Source organism: Staurois parvus, unplaced genomic scaffold (genome assembly GCF_062004578.1).
Source record: "Staurois parvus isolate SC_StPar_1 unplaced genomic scaffold, SC_StPar_1.0 ptg000530l, whole genome shotgun sequence".
Lineage (NCBI taxonomy): Eukaryota > Metazoa > Chordata > Amphibia > Anura > Ranidae > Staurois > Staurois parvus.
Genome location: NW_028318326.1, coordinates 10830938 through 10853264, shown reverse-complemented (window position 1 = coordinate 10853264; position 22327 = coordinate 10830938). Strand labels below are relative to the sequence as shown.

At 43.7% G+C, this 22327-nt stretch overlaps 1 protein-coding gene across 1 annotated transcript in view; it reads left to right on the top strand.

Annotated features, from left to right (window-relative positions):
• The first annotated feature begins 8547 nt into the window (after nucleotides 1–8547).
• The window catches only part of HAT1 (histone acetyltransferase 1), a 66030-nt gene continuing 52250 nt past the window's right edge, over nucleotides 8548–22327 (top strand). The window contains exons 1-3 of the mRNA XM_089690511.1: nucleotides 8548–8631; nucleotides 19329–19400; nucleotides 22105–22180. Of these exons, the coding sequence (XP_089546637.1) occupies nucleotides 8625–8631; nucleotides 19329–19400; nucleotides 22105–22180 (155 nt within the window). The 5' untranslated portion in view covers nucleotides 8548–8624. The remainder of the gene's footprint in view (nucleotides 8632–19328; nucleotides 19401–22104; nucleotides 22181–22327) is intronic.

Sequence of the window (22327 nt, the reverse complement as noted above, 5' to 3'; positions counted from 1 at the left end):
TGCGTTTTGCATTAACAGGTTTACACTTTGTGCGTTTGTCACTATTTGTGAGTTTGGAGCACATTAGCAATTATAGTTCTATTTGGACTAGTTGGTTGGTTCACTTACACCTTTAGATCCTTTTAGGATCAATTGGGCACAATTAGTCCTTTTATTGGACATTTCTGGTCTGTATCACTATTTATGTGCACACATACATTTGTGTGGAATAATTTTTATCACCTTTTTACTTGTGTTATATTTCACCTTGTATCACTTGGGAGGTTCATATTTATGTTTATTCACTTATATATAATTATTTATATTATGTTTTTATGCGGTATCTTCCACTTTTAGGTAGTATTAGTTGTAGCAGTGCCACATCATTTATTCTCTGTACAGTGCACATCAGTGCTTGCAGTTCCGGTTGCAGAAAAAAAGTAGAACAGGCTGCATTTTTTTCTGCACAGAACTGTACTGGAACGCGGTAAAACACATTAAAAACGCACCAAAAATGCACTGGAATCCACATGTCCCTAATTAAATTGAAGAAAAAGAGAGGGGGAAAAATGAACTGTAATGCATCAAAAACTCACTGGAATGCATCAAAAAGGCATAAAAAATGCACCGGAACGTGCTAAAAACGCGTAACAAATGTACATGCAAAAACGCATTCCAGAACACAACTAGACTGCGTTTCTATAGTGTGAACCGGCCCTTAGGACTTGTTCACACCATTTGTGGTGCAGAAACGCATGCATTTTCCTGCACAGCAAAGAAATGCAATGCCCTTTGCAGATGTGCGCAGGTACCATGAATACTTAATTGCACCTCCACACATCTAGCAAACACAAATGCATTCACAGCCACCAAAACGCATGGTACCACACTACTGTGTGGTTAGGTGCAACACACTTTTAAAATAATATGCCTGCAATATTTTTGCATGTTCCCACATGTTAGGCACCCCATTGAAATTAATGGGCTGAGAAAAAAAATTTGTCAAAAATGCCCCATTAACACAGGTCCTCTGGCTTGTACAGTATGAATGAGTGGGTTGTTCATGTGGCTGGAGCCACCTGATACACTATGGGGACACAGCAGCTGTATGAACACATGTTTTAATCTGACAGGTGTGCAGGTGTGGGGAAGTGGCCTTGAATGTTCACTGAGTTCAGGGCTGTACACCTACACCCATATGCCTGTCAAATTAGGACCTGCAGCATTTCCATAGTGTAACATAGGTTGTCTGCAAACAGCTCCAAGTGGCTCCAGCCACATAAACAAACCACTTGATTATCATCTCAAGGAGCTGTCCTGGAAGACGCTGGGAGAAAACCAGAGTTAGGCTTACCGGTAACTCCTTTTCTACGAGTCTTCCAGGACAGCCGTGATATCCCACCCTGAGGATGTAAAAGTAATGTATACTGTATGTGGTTACTTAAGTGTTTGTGTCTTTCAGTGTCTTCCGGTAGTTCTTGGGTAAAACTGGGGATGGAGGCCTGCAGTTACCGGTAAGCCTAACTCTGGTTTTTGTTGAGATTGTGTACATTAATAAAGTTTTTAGTGCATTTCTACCATAAATATAATTTTGATATTTTCTCTGGTGGTGGGGGGGGCCCTGTCAGGTAGGCTGTACGGGGCCCCTTGATATCTAACAGTGGCCCTGGGCGCCAAGATAAGGCTGCTTAGTTAGCTGCCTTACGGCATCAGGGTGGGTGGGGCAGAAAAATCCCAATTCCCAGCCACGTGCTAGGAAATCAGATTTTTAAAATAAAATTCCTGTCCATGAGGGGGAAGGGGGGGGCACTGCTGGTGGGGGGGGGGAGGGGGCTAGAGGTCACTCCTATGGGGGGGGGAAGGGGGACAGAGGACATTGCTGGGGGGGAAGTGGGCCAGAGGTCACTACTATGGGGCAAAAGGGGGCAAAGGACACTACTGTGTGTGGGGGGTGATATGAAGGGTGGTGGAGGACACTGCTATGGGGGCGGCCCTGCTCATAGCAGTTTCCTCTGCACATCACCTCCCCCCCTCCCCAGTAGTGTCCTCTGCCCCCCACCTTTCACCCATAGCATAGCAGTGACCTCTGGTCCCCTCCAATGCTAAATACCAAAACTGTTAAATGAAATAAACCCAGCAGTGTGTAGGCATAAAACCCTGTGCTATCACTATGCACTCCACAACATGACTAATAATTGGTGTACAATATGCAGAAAATAACCATTGTCATGTGTTTCCAAAAAAATCATATTTACTCCCCCCAAAATGTAAAATTCTGTATATATCTGATGCTGATGTAACACCCTCTAGGTTTAGCTAGATAGGGTTTTTTTTCTTTTTTTAGATAGAGGCTGAGTAGCAGCCTGAGAGTGAGGTAGCGAGGTCACCTCAGGACCGGCTGGGAGACTCTACAGGTCAGGCCTTCTGGGATCTTCCCACCCTTCCAGAAACCTAGGGAACTTTCTGGAAGAGGTGCAGAGAAGCCGCAAGCTGTCATAGCCTGCTGCCCACAGTTGAGATGCCGGTGCCGCGGAGGAAAGAAGGGATGAAGGGACCGCGCGGGTGAGAACATCGCTGGACTCCAGGACAGTTTTTGTAGCTGCTGACTTTTAATAATCACAAAACTGCATGGAACTTTAAGGGTGAATTCACGCTGAAAAGGCGTTAAAATGCAGAGTGGTTGGAGTGGCTCACCGTTGCTGCCACTCTGCATTTTTAGCTGTGCTAGGGGGCAGTCTGGTTAAATGCCGCCAAATGAAAGCTCTATCTGTCTTAAAGAATGATCAGAATGTGATTTGGGTGCAGTGTTGCATGACTGAGTAATTGTCATTCAAGGTGTGATAGTGCTGAAATCTGAAAATTGACCTGGACTAGAAAGGGGTGAAAGTGTCAGGACTTGGGGTGGTAAAGTCCTGTAAGTTGTGAGGTGGGGCCCCCATGGATAGGACTTGTTTTTTCAGTACATCTCACAGATGCTCGATTGCATTGAAATCTGGAGAATTTGGAGGCCAAGTCAATACCTCAGACTCATTTTTATGTTCCTCAAACCAATCTTGAACCATTTTTTCAGTGTGGCAGGGGACATTATTCTGCTGAAAGAGGACACTGCCATCAGGAATACCGTTTCCATGAAAGGGTGTACTTGGTCAGTAACAACATTTAGGTAGGTGGTATGTGTCAAAGTAACATCCTTATGACTGGCAGGACCCAAGACTTCCCAGCAGATCATTGGCCAAATCATCACACTGCCTCTGCCAATTTGCCTTATTCCCATATTGCATGCTGGTGCCATCTCTTCCCCAGGTAAGTGACGCACACGCACCCGGCCATCCACATGATGTAAAAGAAAACCTGATTCATCAGACCAAGCCCCCTTCTTCCATTGCTCCGTGGTCCAGTTCTGATGCCCATTGGCTGTGGGCACGGATCAGCATAGGCCCTTGATTGGTCTACAGCTACATGCTCCATACACAACAAACTACGATGTCTATTTTTTCTCCTTTCAACACATCAACTTCAGGGACAACATGTTTACTTGCTGCCTAATATATCCCACCGACATTCAGATACCAGTGTAACAAAATAATCAATATTATTCACATTACCTGTCACTAATAGCATATTTTTAGCTTTAGATAGAGAGTGATTAGAACACCTGTCAGGTTTTATTGGTGTCTTTGTCCCTGTCAGGGAGAATCCCCCTCTATATTTCTCCTGTTTACCATTATCACTGAGAGTGAAAATAAAAGAAAATCCCACATTTTGTGTTGTTACCAAAACAGGAATAGAGGGAAAATCTTCCCATGGGGACACTAGTTCTGTTGACAACCAGAGATTCCCTCACTCCGTTTTGGCTATAGGACAGGAAGTGAAGGGAAATTTCTCCAATGGACACAGATGGCAAAAAATAACTGACAGGAGTTCTCACTGGCCAGTTCACACCACAAAAACACACTCTGGATGCATTTTTGCATACAGTTCACACCACACTCCATTCTGCTGTGTTTTTGATACATGTTTCTATGTTCCAGTACTGTTCTGTGCAGAAAAAATGCAGCATGTTCATCTTTTTGTTTTCTGCACCAGAACTGCCATGGAACTGACTGCACTGGTGTGAACTAGGGCCCTTGGAATACATGGCAAACACTGTGCAGGTGTTTTTGAGGAAGAGAAAAAAAAAACACACTGGACTGCTTGTGGTGTGAACTGGCCATAACTCTGTCTAAATTGGGAAAAGAGTGTTGCCTTTAGTTCTACTTTATTCTATCAGTGGTTAAAATACTATGGATGGTCGGTGTATAGTATCACAGTGCAGGCAGTGCTGAAGTACAGTCAGGTCCATAAATATTGGGACATTGACACAGTTCTAACATTTTTGGCTCTATACACCACCACAATGGATTTGAAATGAAACGACCAAGATGTGCTTTAAATGCAGACTGTCAGCTTTAATTTGAGGGTATTTACATCTAAATCAGGTGAACGGTGTAGGAGTTACAACAGTTTGCATATGTGCCTCCCACTTGTTAAGGGACCAAAAGGAAAAGGACAGAATAATAATCATAAATCAAACTTTCACTTTTTAATACTTGGTTGCAAATCCTTTCCAGTCAATTAAAGCCTGAAGTCTGCAACGCATAGACATCCCCAGACGCTGGGTTTCATCCCTGGTGATGCTCTGCCAGGTCTCTACTGCAACTGTCTTCAGTTCCTGCTTGTTCTTGGGGCATTTTCCCTTCAGTTTTGTCTTCAGCAAGTGAAATGCATGCTCAATCGGATTCAGGTCAGGTGATTGACTTGGCCATTGCATAACATTCCACTTCTTTCCCTTAAAAAAACTCTGGTTTCTTTTGCAGTATGCTTTGGGTCATTGTCCATCTGCACTGTGAAGCGGTGTCCAATGAGTTGTGAAGCATTTGGCTGAATATGAGCAGATAATATTGCCCGAAACACTTCAGAATTCATCCTGCTGCTTTTGTCAGCAGTCACATCATCAATAAATACAAGAGAACCAGTTCCATTGGCAGCCATACATGCCCACGCCATGACACTACCACCACCATGCATCACTGATGAGGTGGTATGCTTAGAATCATGAGCAGTTCCTTTCCTTCTCCATACTCTTCTCTTCCCATCACTCTGGTACAACTTGATCTTGGTCTCATCTGTCCATAGGATGTTGTTCCAGAACTGTGAAGGCTTTTTTAGATGTCGTTTGGCAAACTCTAATCTGACCTTCCTGTTTTTGAGGCTCACCAATGGTTTACATCTTGTGGTGAACCCTCTGTATTCACTCTGGTGAAGTCTTCTCCTGATTGGTGACTTTGACACACATACACCTACCTCCTGGAGAGTGTTCTTGATCTGGCCAACTGTTGTGAAGGGTGTTTTCTTCACCAGGGAAAGAATTCTTCGGTCATCCACCACAGTTGTTTTCCGTGATCTTGTGGGTCTTCTGGTGTTGCCGAGCTCACCGGTGCATTCCTTCTTTTTAAGAATGTTCCAAACAGTTGTTTTGGCCACGCCTAATGTTTTTGCTATCTCTCTGATGTTTTTTTTTTGTTTTTTTCAGCCTAATGATGGCTTGCTTCACTGATAGTGACAGCTCTTTGGATCTCATCTTGAGAGTTGACAGTAACAGATTCCAAATGCAAATAGTACACTTGAAATGAACTCTGGACCTTTAAGCTGCTCATTGTAATTGGGATAATGAGGGAATAACACACACCTGGCCATGGAACAGCTGAGAAGCCAATTGCCCCATTACTTTTGGTCCCTTAACAAGTGGGAGGCACATATGCAAACTGTTGTAACTCCTACACCGTTCACCTGATTTGGATGTAAATACCCTCAAATTAAAGCTGACAGTCTGCAGTTAAAGCACATCTTGTTCTTTTCATTTCAAATCCATTGTGGTGGTGTATAGAGCCAAGAATGTTAGAATTGTGTCGATGTCCCAATATTCATGGACCTGACTGTATCTGTACACTTGCATTGTGCATTCAGTGTTATATTGCGGGAGTGTAGGATCACTCCGCGGTCAGTGTTATGTGGTGGGTGTGTAGGATCACTCCGCAGCCAGTGTTATATTGCGGGAGTGTAGGATCACTTCACGGTCAGTGTTATATGGTGGGTGTGTAGGATCACTCCGCGGTCAGTGTTATATGGTGGGTGTGTAGGATCACTCCGCGGTCAGTGTTATATGGTGGGTGTGTAGGATCACTCCGCGGTCAGTGTTATATGGTGGGTGTGTAGGATCACTCCGCGGTCAGTGTTATATTGCGGGAGTGTAGGATCACTCCGCGGTCAGTGTTATGTGGTGGGTGTGTAGGATCACTCCGCAGCCAGTGTTATATTGCGGGAGTGTAGGATCACTTCGCGGTCAGTGTTATATGGTGGGTGTATAGGATCACTCCACGGTCAGTGTTATATGGTGGGTGTGTAGGATCACTCTGCGGTCAGTGTTATATGGTGGCAGTATAGGATCACTCCGCGGTCAGTGTTATATCGTAGGTGTGTAGGATCACTCTGCGGTCAGTGTTATATGGTGGGAGTATAGGATCACTCCGATCACTCCACGGTCAGTGTTATATGGTGGGTGTATAGGATCACTCAGCGGTCAGTTTTATATGGTGGGTGTATACGATCACTCCGTGGTCAGTGTTATATGGTGGGTGTATAGGATCACTCCGCGGTCAGTGTTATATTGCGGGAGTGTAGGGTCACTCTGCGGTCAGTGTTATATTGTGGGAGTGTAGGATCACTCTGCAGTATTATATGGTGGGTGTATAGGATCACTCCGCGGTCAGTGTTATATGGTGGGAGTGTAGGATCACTCCGTGGTCAGTGTTATATGGTAGGTGTGTAGGATCACTCCGCGGTCAGTGTTATGTGGTGGGTGTGTAGGATCACTCCGTGGTCAGTGTTATATGGTAGGTGTGTAGGATCACTCCGCGGTCAGTGTTATATGGTAGGTGTGTAGGATCACTCCGATCACTCCGATCACTCCACGGTCAGTGTTATATGGTGGGTGTATAGGATCACTCTGATCACTCCACGGTCCGTGTTATATGGTGGGTGTATAGGATCACTCTGCGGTCAGTGTTATATGGTGGGTGTATAGGATCACTCTGCGGTCAGTGTTATATGGTGGGAGTGTAGGATCACTCCGCAGTCAGTGTTATGTGGTGGGTGTATAGGATCACTCCGCCGTCATTATTATGTGGTGGGAGTGTAGGATCACTCCGCGGTCAGTGTTATATGGTGGGAGTGTAGGATCACTCTGCAGTCAGTGTTATGTGGTGGGAGTGTAGGATCACTCCGCTGTCAGTGTTATGTGGTGGGTGTGTAGGATCACTCCGTGGTCAGTGTTATATGGTAGGTGTGTAGGATCACTCCACGGTCAGTGTTATATGGTAGGTGTGTAGGATCACTCCGTGGTCAGTGTTATGTGGTGGGTGTGTAGGATCACTCCGTGGTCAGTGTTATATGGTAGGTGTGTAGGATCACTCCAGGTCAGTGTTATATGGTAGGTGTGTAGGATCACTCCGTGGTCAGTGTTATATGGTAGGTGTGTAGGATCACTCCAGGTCAGTGTTATATGGTAGGTGTGTAGGATCACTCCGCGGTCAGTGTTATATGGTAGGTGTGTAGGATCACTCCGCGGTCAGTTATATGGTGGCAGTATAGGATCACTCCGCGGTCAGTTATATGGTGGCAGTATAGGATCACTCCGCGGTCAGGGTTGTCAGTGCTGCATAGGATCACAGTGCAGTGTTATACACCGAGGGGTGTATGGGATCTCAGTGTTGTACAGGATTAGTGTTGTACAGAGGGGTGTATGGGATCTCAGTGCAGTCGGTGTTGTACACAGTGGGGTGTATGGGATCTCAGTGTTGTACAGAGGGGTGTATAGGATTAGTGTTGTACAGAGGGGTGTATGGGATCTGTGTTGTACAGTGGGGTGTATAGGATCTCAGTGCAGTCGGTGTTGTACACAGTGGGGTGTATAGGATCTCAGTGCAGTCGGTGTTGTACACAGTGGGGTGTATGGGATCTCAGTGTTGTACAGAGGGGTGTATGGGATCTCAGTCTTGTACAGAGGGGTGTATGGGATCTCAGTGTTGTACAGTGGGGTGTATACTATCTCAGTGCAGTCGGTGTTGTACACAGTGGGGTGTATGGGATCTCAGTGTTGTACAGTGGGGTGTATGGGATCTCAGTGCAGTTTGTGTTCTGTACAGTGGGGTGTATAGGATCTCAGTGCAGTCAGTGTTGTACAGTGGGGTGTATGGGATCTCAGTGTTGTACAGAGGGGTGTATGGGATCTCAGTGCAGTTTGTGTTCTGTACAGTGGGGTGTATAGGATCTCAGTGCAGTCAGTGTTGTACAGTGGGGTGTATGGGATCTCAGCGTTGTACAGTGGGGTGTATGGGATCTCAGTGCAGTCAGTGTTGTACAGTGGGGTGTATGGGATCTCAGTGCAATTGGTGTTCTGTACACCAATTGCACTGGGTTGTATAGGGTTGTATAGGATCAGTGTTGTACAGAGAGGGAGGACCAGGCTGTGATGGAAGCGGAAACACGTCAGGGGCGATGCGGGCGGGCTGATTGGCTGTGGCTGACAGTGAGGTAGATGATCCGACATGGCGGGTAAGTTGCAGCGGGTGATGTGTGGCTGGTAAGCGGGTGACACAGTATTGGGGATCCCCTCGAGGGTGACACTGGAGAGGACAGAGCGGTGCTGTGTGCGGGGAGGGGTCGGGGCTCCACACTGACACCGAACACCACCCGACCACCTGTACATTCTCCCGCCAAATCCACACTGCTGGCTGAGGAGAGCTGAGCACAGTGCCAGGCCGGGGAGGGGGAGAACTACAGGACCCAGCATGTCTTGCCAAAAGAGAGGAGGCTGTGTCCGGTGCCTGAGGGAGGACTACAGGGGAAGTTGTGTACTCTGCTTGAGGGGGGATTACAGGCCCAGCATGTCCTACCAACCAGGGGAAGCTGTATACACTGCCCGAGGGGGGACTACAGGGCCCAGCATGTCCTACCAACCAGGGAAGCTGTGTACTTTGCCTGAGGGGAGACTAGAGGGCCCAGCATGTCCTACCAACAGAGGGGATGCTGTATACACTGTCTGAGGGGGGACTACAGGGCCCAGCATGTCCTACCAACAGAGCGGATGCTGTATACACTGTCTGAGGGGGGACTACAGGGCCAAGCATGTCCTACCAACAGAGGGGATGCTGTATACACTGTCTGAGGGGGGACTACAGGGCCCAGCATGTCCTACCAACAGAGGGGATGCTGTATACACTGTCTGAGGGGGTGTGCAACATATCAAGTGACAGTGACCTACTGACCCTGCTCTTGCTGGTGGAGAAAGGGGGGGGGGGGGTAAGCGTAGGCGCTAAACGCAGGTGCTGATCCCGCTAATGCTGCATTTTTGGGGACACTATAATGTGAATGCTGGTATAATGCATATTAATTTTTCTGGCCGCCTTGCATTCAAACAATTTCTCCCCAGCAAGCGTGCCAGATATGGGGTCAAGATGTATAAGACCTGTGAGAGGGCAACAGGCTGTACATACAAGTTTCGGATCTATGAGGGAAAAGATAGTCACGTGGAGCCCGCCAGATGCCCAGACTACATGGAGAGCAGTGGCAAGATAGTTTGGGACTTGGTGTCATCCTTTTTCCATTTGGGGTACCACTTATACGTGGACAATTTTTATTCAAGTGTGCCACTATGTAGACATTTGTACAGTCTTGGAATTGGTGCCTGTGGCACTGTGTGACCTAATGTGTGCCCATCATTAGAAGTGGGTGGATGCAGGGCGGTATATTCTAATGGTGGGCATACCACATACTTTTTCTGGCAGAGATTTCTTCTCTTTTTTTTTTTTTTTCATTCAGCCCACAGGCTGCATAAAAAAAAACATAGCATATGTGATGGAGGTGTAGGTGGGACAGAACACACGCGGAGAGCAGTGGGGCACACAAGGCCTTTATTGAAAGATTTTGAGGGCATATGGTGAGAATAGCAAGGTTTTGGCAACACAGCAGTTCAGTCCGTACCACAGGGTGGGACACATGACAAGGAACACACAACAGGGCAGGCAATGGGTTACGTCCGGGGCATACAGCAGAAGGCAGGCAATGGGCTAAGTCCAGGGGCCACACAGCAGAAGGCAGCCTGGCAGGCATTGGGTTAAGTCCAGGGCACTCAGCAGAAAGCAGATTGGCAGGCAGTGGGTTAAGTCCGGCTTGTAGGGTCTGGCCTGAGCACAGGACCTCTCACAGCACCCTGGGTTGCGAGCAGGGGAAGATACCCCTGCCCGGGTCCTGCTCCGGTCTTTTATCTCCGGAGCAGGATGCTCCCTGGTTGCCAGGCAATGATAGTCCTGGCGTCGGTTTGCCTTGGCAACAAGCCCTGCCCCCTCACTCCGCCCGCGCACAGAGAGTGCGGCCTTTATCTCCGGCAGGTGCAGAGTGCTGGAACATCGGGGCCACGCTGTGCCCGCCTAGACAGGCAGGGGCGCACGGCGACATCCTGGCGGCCTGCATGTGGGGAAACCACATGCAGGCACAGTGGGACGGCAGACTCCTCGGCTTTCGGCTGTGCAAAGGTGTGGGGACTCCCAGCAGGAGGCAGCTCCCTGGCGCCCACCTCACCACTTTATGTGGGCTACGTGCGGGTGCAGGGGCATGCAATGGGGAAGGAGGGGGGGGGAGAAAGGGAGCAGGGGAGGGGGGACTGTGACAGCATATATACCCAACAAGGACCAGCGACGTACTGGTACATCACTGGACTTTGGTTATACCAGGATGATATCATATACATAAGGGGGAAACCTCCTGCACTCAACCCTAATATACTGAAAAAAGCTGCTAACACCTGCACCTGTTACCCAAAGTGAAAAACATAAAAATATAAATGATTGGTGTATCGCTTTTCGAAATCTTTCCCTTATTTATACCGTGAACAAACAATATAATCAGGGCCAAATTACAATAGGTCAATCATACAGTGACAAATAAACACAAATTATATATATAGTGAATAAACCACAACTAGATCCCAGATCCTGCAGCCGATGTTTCTGCCAGCTGACCATAGAGCTGATCAAAGACCAGTATGGTGCCAATCATCTCTATGGTCTAAGAAATCGGAAGCTACGAGCATTTCATTGCTTCAATTTCGCAGGATATAAACAGCGCCATTTGTAAATTGGGAAAGCATCTGATCACACCGATCTTGGTGAGATTAGATAATGTAAGGGCAGAGGAGATATCTAGGGTCTGATAGAACCCAGATTTCTCAAAAAAGAATATATGACAATATCCATTGAAGTTATAGGGGATATTTGCATTCCTTGTGATAGCATTAAGTGATCAAAAAAAAAAAAAATGAAAGGGACAGTGTAAAAATAATTAAAAAAAATCAAAATAACTTTGAAAAAAAAAAAAAGCCCCTCTGCGCGCGCACATACACCTGCGTGCGCAAGCGTTGACCCTGTGCCAGTATGTAAACAGCGGTTGCACCATACATGTGAGGTATCGCCGTGAATGTCAGATCAAGGGCAGTAATTCTAACACTAGACCTCCTCTAAATCTAAAATGGTATCTTGTAAATGCTTTTAAAGCGTTGTCTATGGATATTAAAAATGTATGCAGTTTGTCGCCATTGCATGGGGCATGCACAGTTTTAAAGCATGTCATGTTTGGTATCCATTTAGTCGGCATACCATCATCTTTTATATTTTACCAAATAATTGGCCAATATATTGTGCTTTTGTGCATTATTATTTAAAAAAAGTGTTTTTTTTTCTTAAAAGAATTTGTGTTTGAAAAATTGCTGCGCAAGCACTATGGGACATAGAAAATTGCAGCACCCACCATTGTATTCACTAGGGTGTCTGCTTTAAAAAATATATAATATTTGGGGGTTCAAAGTAATTTCTTAGCAAAAAATACAGATTTTTTTCATGTGAACAAAAAGTGTCAGAAAAGGCTTGATCTTCAGGTGGTTAGAGTGAGTGATGTGTGGCATAAACTTCTAATGCTGAGCATAAAATACCCCCCCCCCCCCCCCCCCCAACGACCCCTTTTTGGAAAGTAGACACCCCAAACTGTTTGCTGAGAGGCATGTTGAATCAATGGAAGAATTTATTTTTTTACCACAGTTTTTGGAAAATGGCGAAAAAATTTTTTTTTTAAATGATTTATTGCTCACACATGCCATGGGTATATGTGGAATTACTCCCCAAAATACATTCTGCTACTTCTCCTGAGTATGGGGATACCACATGTGTGAGACTTTTTGGCAATCTAGCCAGTACAGGACCCCAAAACCCAATAAGCACCTTCAGGCTTTTAAAGGGCTTTATTTCTTCATTACACTTCCTGACTACCTATCACAATTTTGGAGGCCCTGAAATGCCAGGATAGCACCAACTCCCCCCCCAAAGTAGACACCCCAAGGAATTTGATAAGAAGCTTGGTGAGTATTTTGCAGATCTCGTTTGTTGCCACAAGTTTTTGGAAAACGAAGAAAGAAAACAAAAACATAAACATATTTTTTCTTTTTTTTTTTTTATACTTCAAAACCGTGTGAGAAATAATGAGATCTGCAAAATACTCACCATGCCTCTTTTTAAATTCTTTGGGGTGTCTACTTTCCAAAAAGTGGTCATTGGGCGGGGGGGTTTGGTGCTATCCTGGTATTTCAGGGCCTCCGAAACTGTGATATAAGGTAGTGAGGAAGTGAAAAGTCTCACACGTGGTATACCTATAATCGGTAGAAGTAGCGGAAAGTAATTTGGGGTGTAACTCCTCATATACCCATGGCTTGTGTGAGAAATATATCATTTAAATGACAACTTTGTGTAAAAAAAAAAAAAAAAAAAGAAATGTTTTTATCATTTTCCAAAAACTTGTGGGAAAATAAAATCTTCCATGGACTCAATATGCCTCTCAGCAGATAGCTTAGGGTGTCTACTTTCGGAAAAGGGGTCATTTGTGGGTGTTTGTACTCTCCTGGTATTTTAGCACCTCAAGAAATGCGATAGGCAGTCAGAAAGTAAAAGCTTTGTAAATTCCATTGTGTATAGCAAAGTTTGTAGATGCTGTAACTTTCACACAAAGCAATCAATATACACTTATTGGGATTTTGTTTGCCAAAAACATGTAGCAGAATACATTTTGGCCTAAATTTATGATGAAATTTGAGTTTTTTTGGATATTTTTTTGACAGAAATGTATGTACCGTATTTCATGACCTTGCAATTCTCAGTTAACCACTTGCCTACAGGGCACTTATAACCCCTTCCTGCCCAGGCCAGTTTTCAGCTTTCAGCGCTGTCGCACTTTGAATGACAATTGCGTGGTCATACAACACTGTACCCATATGAAAATTTTATCATTTTTTTGAGACAGATAGAGCTTTCTTTTGGTGGTATTAATCACTTCTGGGTTTTTACTGTTTGCAAAACAAACCAAAAACAACTGAAAATATTGGAAAAAAAAAGTTTTTTTCTTAGTTTCTGTTATAAAAGTTTGTAAATAAGTGATTTTTATCCTTAACTGATGTGCACTAATGAGGCGGCACTGACTGGCAGCACTGATAGGTGGCACTGACTGGCATTGAGGTGGCACTGAAAGGCAGCTCAGATGGGCATTGATGTGGCACTAATGGGCACTGGCAGGTGGCATTGGTAAGCACTAACAGCTGGCATTGATGGACACTGACAGGTGGCACTGCTGGGTCTACACTGATCATCAGGGCACACTGATCATCAGTGCCCTGATGATTAGTGTACATGTCCCCTCTGAGTAACCGATTACTGGCTCCCCTCTTCTCACGTGCTGTCAGCATGACAGCTCGTGAGGAGAGAAATGCCGATAACCGGCAATTCCTTATTTACATGCAAGCAGCTATGATTGGACACAGCTGATCACATGACAGAGCCGGCGTCTTCGGCTCTTTCTGTTGATCGGTGATCCGCTGTGTCCGAGGGACACAGCACACCACCGATCACCGCGCTGCAGACACCCGGAGCTGCGCACATGTGGTTAGAGTAGGAGAACATCATATGATGTCCTCCCAGAAGAAGAGAACCACCTTGCGCCCGTCATTTCCAAATATGGCGGATGGGAGGAGGTTAAACTAGTGCATCGCTGTATAGCAAAAAAATGGCGTAAATTGCAGTATCTATACCATAGTTTGTAGACGCTATAACTGACATACAAAGCAATCAATATACACTTATTGGTACATGTAGCAGAATACATTTTGTCCTAAATGTATGACTAACTTTGAGTTTACTATATATTTTTTATAGCCGAAAGTTAGAAAATATCGCTTTTCTTTAAAATGTTCGGTCTTTTTTTGTTTATAGCGCAAAAAATTTAAAGCGTACAGGTGATCAAATACCACCAAAAGAAAGCTCTATTTGTGTGGAATAAAAGATGTAAATTTCATTGGGTACAGTATTGCATGACCGCACAATTATCAGTTGAAATAGTGCAGCGCCGAATAGCAAAAAGAGGCCTGGTCATTAAGGGGGTAAATCCTCAGGATGGCAAGTGGTTAAGGAATATAGAAGAATGTTTATTAAAACTGCCTCCAGTATTTCCGTTCTACAGTCTGAGCCACTTCCTGATTCAGCTATCGTCTCATCCAATCCTGTCCCACCGTGTAGGCCACCAATGTGTTACTGCCCCGCACTGTGGGTGCAATTCAAAGTCTCACTATATGTACAGTTTCACAACCACAGAATCCATGTGTGGTGTATTCAAATATAATAACTAGACTGCACACAGCTTTATGTCTTGTGTTTCCAGCCTTCCAGCTTAGTGTTGGGGTGTAATAGTACCATTCCTTTCCCACAGGGTTCAGTGTTCTCTCTGTTGACCTATATACACTATATTGCCAAAGTATTGGGACACCCCTCCAAATCATTTGAATTCAGGTATTCCAAGCACCTCCATAGCCACAGGTGTATAAAATCAAGCATGGGTTGCTCTCAGGAGCTCATTGAATTCAAGCGTGGTACCGTGATAGGTTGTCACCTGTGTAATAAGTCATCCATGCCCTTCCTACTAAATATTCCATGGTCAACTGTTAGTGGTATTATAATACAGTGAAAACAACTGGGAACAACAGCAATTCAGCCAAGAAGTGGTAGGCCATGTAAAATGACAGAGCGGGGTCAGTGCATGCCGAGGTGCACAAAAGTCGCCAACTGTCTGTAGAGTCAATAGCTAAAGAATATGTAAAAACCTTTTTGTGCCGCTACTAGAAAAGATGGGACTATTGGGACAGCAGCACACATCTGGCTATACCACTAGCAAAAAACAAACAACAAAATACATAACATAATCGGTAAATGGAAGGAATATGGGAGTGAAGGGAAAGGTGAAATAATAAAGGTCCAAAATGAGGACCAAAAGTTGTAACAGACAATAAACCGTGACAGTGGGCAAAACGCACGGAAATGATCGGGGACAAATAATATATTAACTAAATCACAGTAATAGTGGGACATATGAGTCCGTCATAACATAAATGAAATAACATGAATACAACTGATGAGAGAGTGAAGCAAAATGAAGTGGACAAACCACTTATCACAGAAGAATGACAATAACAACGCTCAGGGAGGCCAAAAAATTTGACCATGCAACTAAAGGCTCATAACACAATGTGCATCAAGCGGCCATGTGACATAAAACGACTAAGTGACCATATAAATGCCATAAATAAATGTGGCAAACATACATAGACTGCAACTAATATAAATCAGAAAATAGTGATACAAACGCACAGTGAAACCAAATGAATGTATTACTATGCACCATAAAATACAATACAATGAAGAAATAAATAACGTGACTAAAAGAGAAAAAAAATATCATAAATGCGACAAAGTCCATGTGCAAAAACATCCAACAAAAAACGCATCCAAAAAAAAACAACGTGGATAGGTAAATGATTAGTGAATCCCACAGCAGCTAAAATGCCTTGCTCACCTCCATGCCCAGACCCCAAGGGGCCAAAAGGCTTTCAGGACACTCACTGCAGGGGCCCTTAAAGTGGAATCCCAAACGGCGATATAGGGATGATATCCCCCTCACTGGTGGACCATACTGTTCAGCGGCGGTAATATATCTTTCACCTTTGGACACGGAAATGAGCCAGCGCACAGAACTCCTGACCGGGAGCACTCCCAGGGAGACAAAAAAAAGTGCTTCCATAGTGTAATATTGTAAATGAATCAAATTTATTGTAAAGACAAATGTGCACTTACTGTCCATGGGAACAGATCAAACATGCATCCAAGATCAATCACGTGCTGATATGGGTGTACTGGGTGTACCAATATGTCTGCGGCCGTTCGTGTCAGAAATGACGTCACCACATTCCGCTCTTATGACGGACTCGTATGTCCCACTATTACTGTGATTTAGTTAATATATTATTTGTCCCCGATCATTTCCGTGAGTTTTGCCCACAGTCACGGTTTATTGTCTTACACATTTTGGTCCTCATTTTGGACCTTTATTATTTCACCTTTCCCTTCACTCCCATATTCCTTCTATTTACTGATTATGTTATGGTGTATTATCTATTGTCTTCTCATCTTATTATTTGTTTTGGAATGTCTGTGGCATTGTGATTAGCGCAACATCAATTTTCTGTTTGTTCAATAGCTAAAGAACTTCCAAACTTTGTGTGGCCTTCAGATTAGCACAACAGTGTGTAGAGAGATCCATGGAATGGGCTTCATGACCGAGCAGCTGCATCCAAGCCTAACATCACCAAGTGCAATGCAAGGCATTGGATGCAGTGGTGTAAAGTACGCTGCCACTGGACTCCAGAGCAGTGGAGACGTATTCTCTGGAGTGACGATCCATGCTTCTCTGTTTGGCAATCTGATGGACATGTTTGTCGGGTTGCAGGTAGAACGGCTCTTGCCTGACTACATTGTGCCAAGTGTAAAGTTTGGTGGAGGGGAATTATGGTGTGGAGTTGTTTTTCAGGGGTTGGCCTTGGCCCCTTAGTTCCAGTGAAGGGAACTCTTAAGGCATCAGCATACCAAGACATTTTGGGCAATTCCATGCTCCCACCTTTGTGATAACAGTTTGGGGATGGCCCCTTCCTGTTCCAACATGACTGCGCACCAGTTGACAAAGCAAAGTCCATAAAGACATGGATGAGTGAGTTTGGGGTGGAGGAGCTTGACTGGCATGCAGAGTCCTGACCTCAACCCGATAGAACATCTTTGCAATGAATTAGAGTGGAGACTGCGAGCCAGGCCTCACAAATTTGCTTCTGGAAGAATGGTCAAACATTCACGTAGACACCCTCCTAAACCTTGTGGACAGCCTTCCCAGAAGAGCTGAAGCTGTTATAGCTGCAAAGGGCGGGGCCAACTCAATATTGAACCCTACGGAATAAGATTGGGATGCCATTAAAGTTCATGTTCATGTAAAAGCAGGCGTCCCAATACTTTTGACAATATAGTGTACTTGTATATTACTGGGATGTGGTAGACAACTGCATCCAATAAAGTAATAATAAACTACATTTTTTTTAAACCCTTTCAGCAGCTGATTTAATCAATTACTGAATATCAGTTTCTTTACCTTTCAATCCTTGGCTATGTTCTAGTTTAAACTGATGCCATGACCGGTGCCCCACATTACCTGTTTCATGGTGGCTCCTAACTATAACAAAAATAACCTCCCTCCTTTACCTGGATAAGATGATTTATGTTAACGCCTCTCAGGCCACAGCCTTAGCAGATGTGAACACTGTATCCTGGGCACATTACTTCTTGTAAGCCTCCTGTTTCCATGTACACGGATGTGCCACTTTATTGTTCACAATTTACATTTTGTTGGAGAGCCAAAGTTATTTTGGCTCTACTTCTCCTATGGATCTGAGGAGTGCAGTTTGTTCTACACTCCTGTGACCTATTATCGGACGACAGTGGTCCACTGTTGGCTGACGTCACTCAGCCAGTCCAGGCTCTGCAAAGATCCTGACTTTAATAGTTGGGATCCACCCAGAAGCCTGGACCAGCAGCTAGCGCAGCCTCTCGGCATGCCACTGAGATCCTGAGCCAGCCGCACCCACCCCCTCCACATTCCAATGCTCCAGTGAGTGCTGGAGGAGGAGAGAAGAGAGCCAGTGACAGACGCTCATGGCTCTCTGCTCAGAGTGGAGAGAATTGAGCAATCAGTGGTGTTTTGATCATTCAGTCCTCTGTGTAGAGGCAGCAGGGGACACCTGCAGCTGGAATCGGTTCTGCAGTCATCTAGGCAAGTATGTTTTTTTTTGTTTTTTTTTTTTTTACTATTTCTGCACTTCTATTGTAACTGTTAATTGTGTATCTCCATAATTTCCCATGACAATTAATGTTCTTTAAAACTTTTAATAAAAATGTATTGAAACTGAAACACAAAGCCCTGTAGCCTAGGATGGCAAGGTACTCCTTGCTCCTCCTTCCTTCTCTTTTCTCCAAGCTAACAGGCTGGAGACTGTACTGTCCACTATTAACTCTCTCCTGTGAAGACTGGGAATTCAGGGAAGTGGCACTGAGAGAGCAGGAGCCAGCAATATTAAAAGCTGTGAAGGCTGGTGTAAGAATTTTAGCAAATATTTTACTGGTAAATGTTTATTTTATTGTGCCAAATGTGTTAAAATAACAACATTGGGAGTGTAATTCTACTTTAATGCTAGTAATAAGAGTCTGGTTATACTGATGTATAAGGACTCATTTATACATGTGTGCCAATTCGAACACTCACCCACAGGGGATGCACAGGCAGCCATTGTAAACCAGTGACAGGTGGCTAGTTGCATGGATCTCCAATACACACGGCATTCTGATTCATGCATTGGACCTGCACAGATTTACACTCTGGGATGTACCTGCAGGTATGTGCTGCTGTCACCTGTCATTGATTTGAACAGGCTGGCTGCACTGAACACCTGTAAAGAGAGCCCTTCAAGTGGATGTACAGAGTGGTACACCTGTGTGAATGGGGCCATAGCCCTAGTTCACATTGTTGTGACTTATCAGGAAACTAGTGACACATAAAGTTGAATGACAAGTCAAAACATTCATTTTAATTGGTGCTGCTGTAATGTGTGCAGGTTCCTGCACTACTTTCTGCGGCTTTGGTGTGACTTGAGTGCCATAGACTGCAATGTTAAGTCATAAAAGTCGCAAATGGGTCGCAGGAGTGTGAACCGAGCCTCAATCTTGCTATGTTAGTTTTATACCTGAACGTAATCATGCTTCTCAGTGATGTATTTTTCATCTCCTTTTCTTTAGGTCTCAGTGCTATGGAGAAGAAGCTTGCTGAGTACAAGTGTAATACAAATGAAGCCATTAAAATAAAATTAGGTGTGTTCATTAGATGCTGTCATTTAAATCAAGCCTGTCACTCCTAACTACTGGAAGGACCCTTACATACATAGACCGGGTTCTGCACAGCACAATGGGAGCAACTCAATCCTACAGCCTCACTGTACTCAATGACTTGGTTTCAGAAATGTTGCTGCTTAGCTTTCTACAGTACATACCTAGAACCCCCATGAATAATTTGTTTAGGCCCTGCTTTTAATTGTGCTGTTGCTTAGAACAGTGTTTTATCAGTTAGTGGTATCGATAAATACAGGCTGTGCCTCGTCTTTATTTGTGAAGGTATTTCTGGTAGTTTGATGTAGTAACAACTACAGGTTATGTTAAATACACTTATTTAAATATTGTATTTATTTCTTTATTCTAAAGCTTGTTCTTGCCAGTGACATGATGTTCTGGGGGTGTTTTTTTTTTTTTTTATATATATGCATAAAGTCATTGTTATTTTATGTAGATCTGTTGAATGTATGCTGTCTTGTCCATTGCCATCTGCGAACAGGTTTTTTGTACCCTTCCACAAAAAACAACCCACAATTTTCTCTGAAACAACTTGAGACTGACCGAATTTATTGGCATCCATAATTGTTTGTTCCATGTTTTTTTTAATAAACACACTTTGATTTTTGTTTTTGATTCAACAGAATATTTGTAATAATAAAACAAATAACAATAGCATGGACAAAAATGATGGAATTTTAACCTTTGGCCCCTTTCACACTGATGTGCTTTTGCTGCGCTTTTCCAGGACAAAAGTGCATGAAAACTATTCCCCATTAAAGTGTTTCTAAACCCATGGCTCTGCATTCACTATATTCGGTCTTCCACAGTACACAGAACATGGAAATGCAATTGAATGGAAATATACAGTGCAGCGCTTCCCTATTCACATTAACCAATTCTGTGTGCAAAATATAGTGAACATATAACGACTGTGAACATGCACTAATAAAGTGAACATGTGTCAATGCAAAGTCTCTCAAAATTTCTTCCACTTAAATGAGCAATCAACTTGAATAAACCTTCTCTCTTCATATAGATTAAATCCTCCACCAAACAACCACCAGATGTGCCCTCACCTGGAGTTTTTGACCTCGCATCACGTCAGACCAAAAAACGCATGTGTCCCAAGAAATGGACATGTAATGGTGTACATATCCACACTGCAGGATCTTCCTTCAGAGATCACCACTTCCTAAAGAGCTCCTCCACTCCACATATATGATATGAAAAATAGGGAACACAATAGTGCTTTATCCTTAAAACAACTAAATTTTATTAAAAATGTAAACAGTGGCCACTCACATTTTCTAGGTGCTCATCACTCCAGGTGTAATACACATAAAAACAGCGTGGTCAGCATAAGTGTACATGTACCATCTTCCGCTTATCTGCTGAGATACCAAATCAATCCATGTATTGAGTGTTGTAACGTCATCAGCCCCTCCCCTACGTGTTACGCCACAGGGTCATGTGACTTCCTCGGGGGGAAAAATTCCAGGTGAGGGCACATCTGGTGGTTGTTTGGTGAAGGATTTAATCTATATGAAGACAGAAGGTTTATTCAAGTTAGAGAGATTGCTCATTTTAGTGGAACAAATTTTGAGAGACTTTGCATTAACACATGTTCACTTTATTAATGCATGTTCACAGTTGTTATATGTTCATTATATTTTGCACATGGAATTGGTTTATGTGAATAGGGAAGCGCTGCACTGTATATTTACATTCTGTTTTCACGCACAGGTTATGAGTCTGCGAGTAGTGTGAGCTGCTTTCACTAGTTTAAAGGGGATTAATTATACACTTTATTGCTTGTTAGAAACAAAATATCTTTTCATGGAAATGCAGTTATTTTAGTAAATATAAACTGCTAAATATTCACCAGCAGTTAGATCAGTCTTGTGACTTTTATCAGTGTCCGGCTGAGCACTGGTTAATCTTGTAGGAGGAGTTTTCATTTTAGCTCCCTCTGTCTGGAGAGTGCTGATTGGCCCTGTGCTGATCACATGCATCCTGCCCCGACCCCCAAAAAACAAAACTAACAATACACACCAAACAGAGCATGTGCAGACTTGCCAGAGAAGACAGGATCAAACCGCCTTTTTACACAATGCAGAGGATTAACCCCTTAGGTTTCACAGTAAGTGTAACAAGCATGCTTTACTGCATATACAGACTGATTTTACTGTTGAGGGTTTAGTAACACTTTAAATCCTATGTAATTCTTCACACTGCAGGTGCGCTGTGCTTTGAAAAGTCCTGGATGCTGCATCTTTGGTGCAGTTTTTCTAAAGTGCAACAAAAGACGACACCTTCCATTGTAAGTCAAAGAGAACGCATCAGTTTGAAAGGGCCGTTGTGAAGCAATCACTGAAAACAAGCGATTTCTTTAGCTCTCAATTAGACTTCTGTACCTGCCAACAGGTAGTTTGGCTCACTCTTGTGCAAACTGCTCAAATCAAATCTGTACTAGGGATCACGCTGACAGTAGTGTCGCTTATTCTGATTTTTCTTTTTTTTTTTTTTAATTTAATTACACTTACGATTCAACAATTGCCATCCACACTGCAATAAACTAAATGAAACTGATGCAACTTAGATCACATTTGCCACTATACTGGATCAGAATTAAACTTTGTTTTAATCTCAGTAAAATATATTCACATATTTTCCTATTTTATTTTAGTGCGCTTTCCTGAAGATATTGAGGATGATAGCACAACCTTTAATCCAGAGTTCAGTCACCAGATATTTGGAGATGAGTAAGTAGGATATTTATAATATACGATTTTTCAAACAAAAATTTATATGAACCCTTTCGCTGCCAGAGCTGTGTTTGTTTGTTGCACATATGTTTAAAAAAAAAAATCATTTTAGGCCTGAAGATTACATAAAACCACCAAAATGTT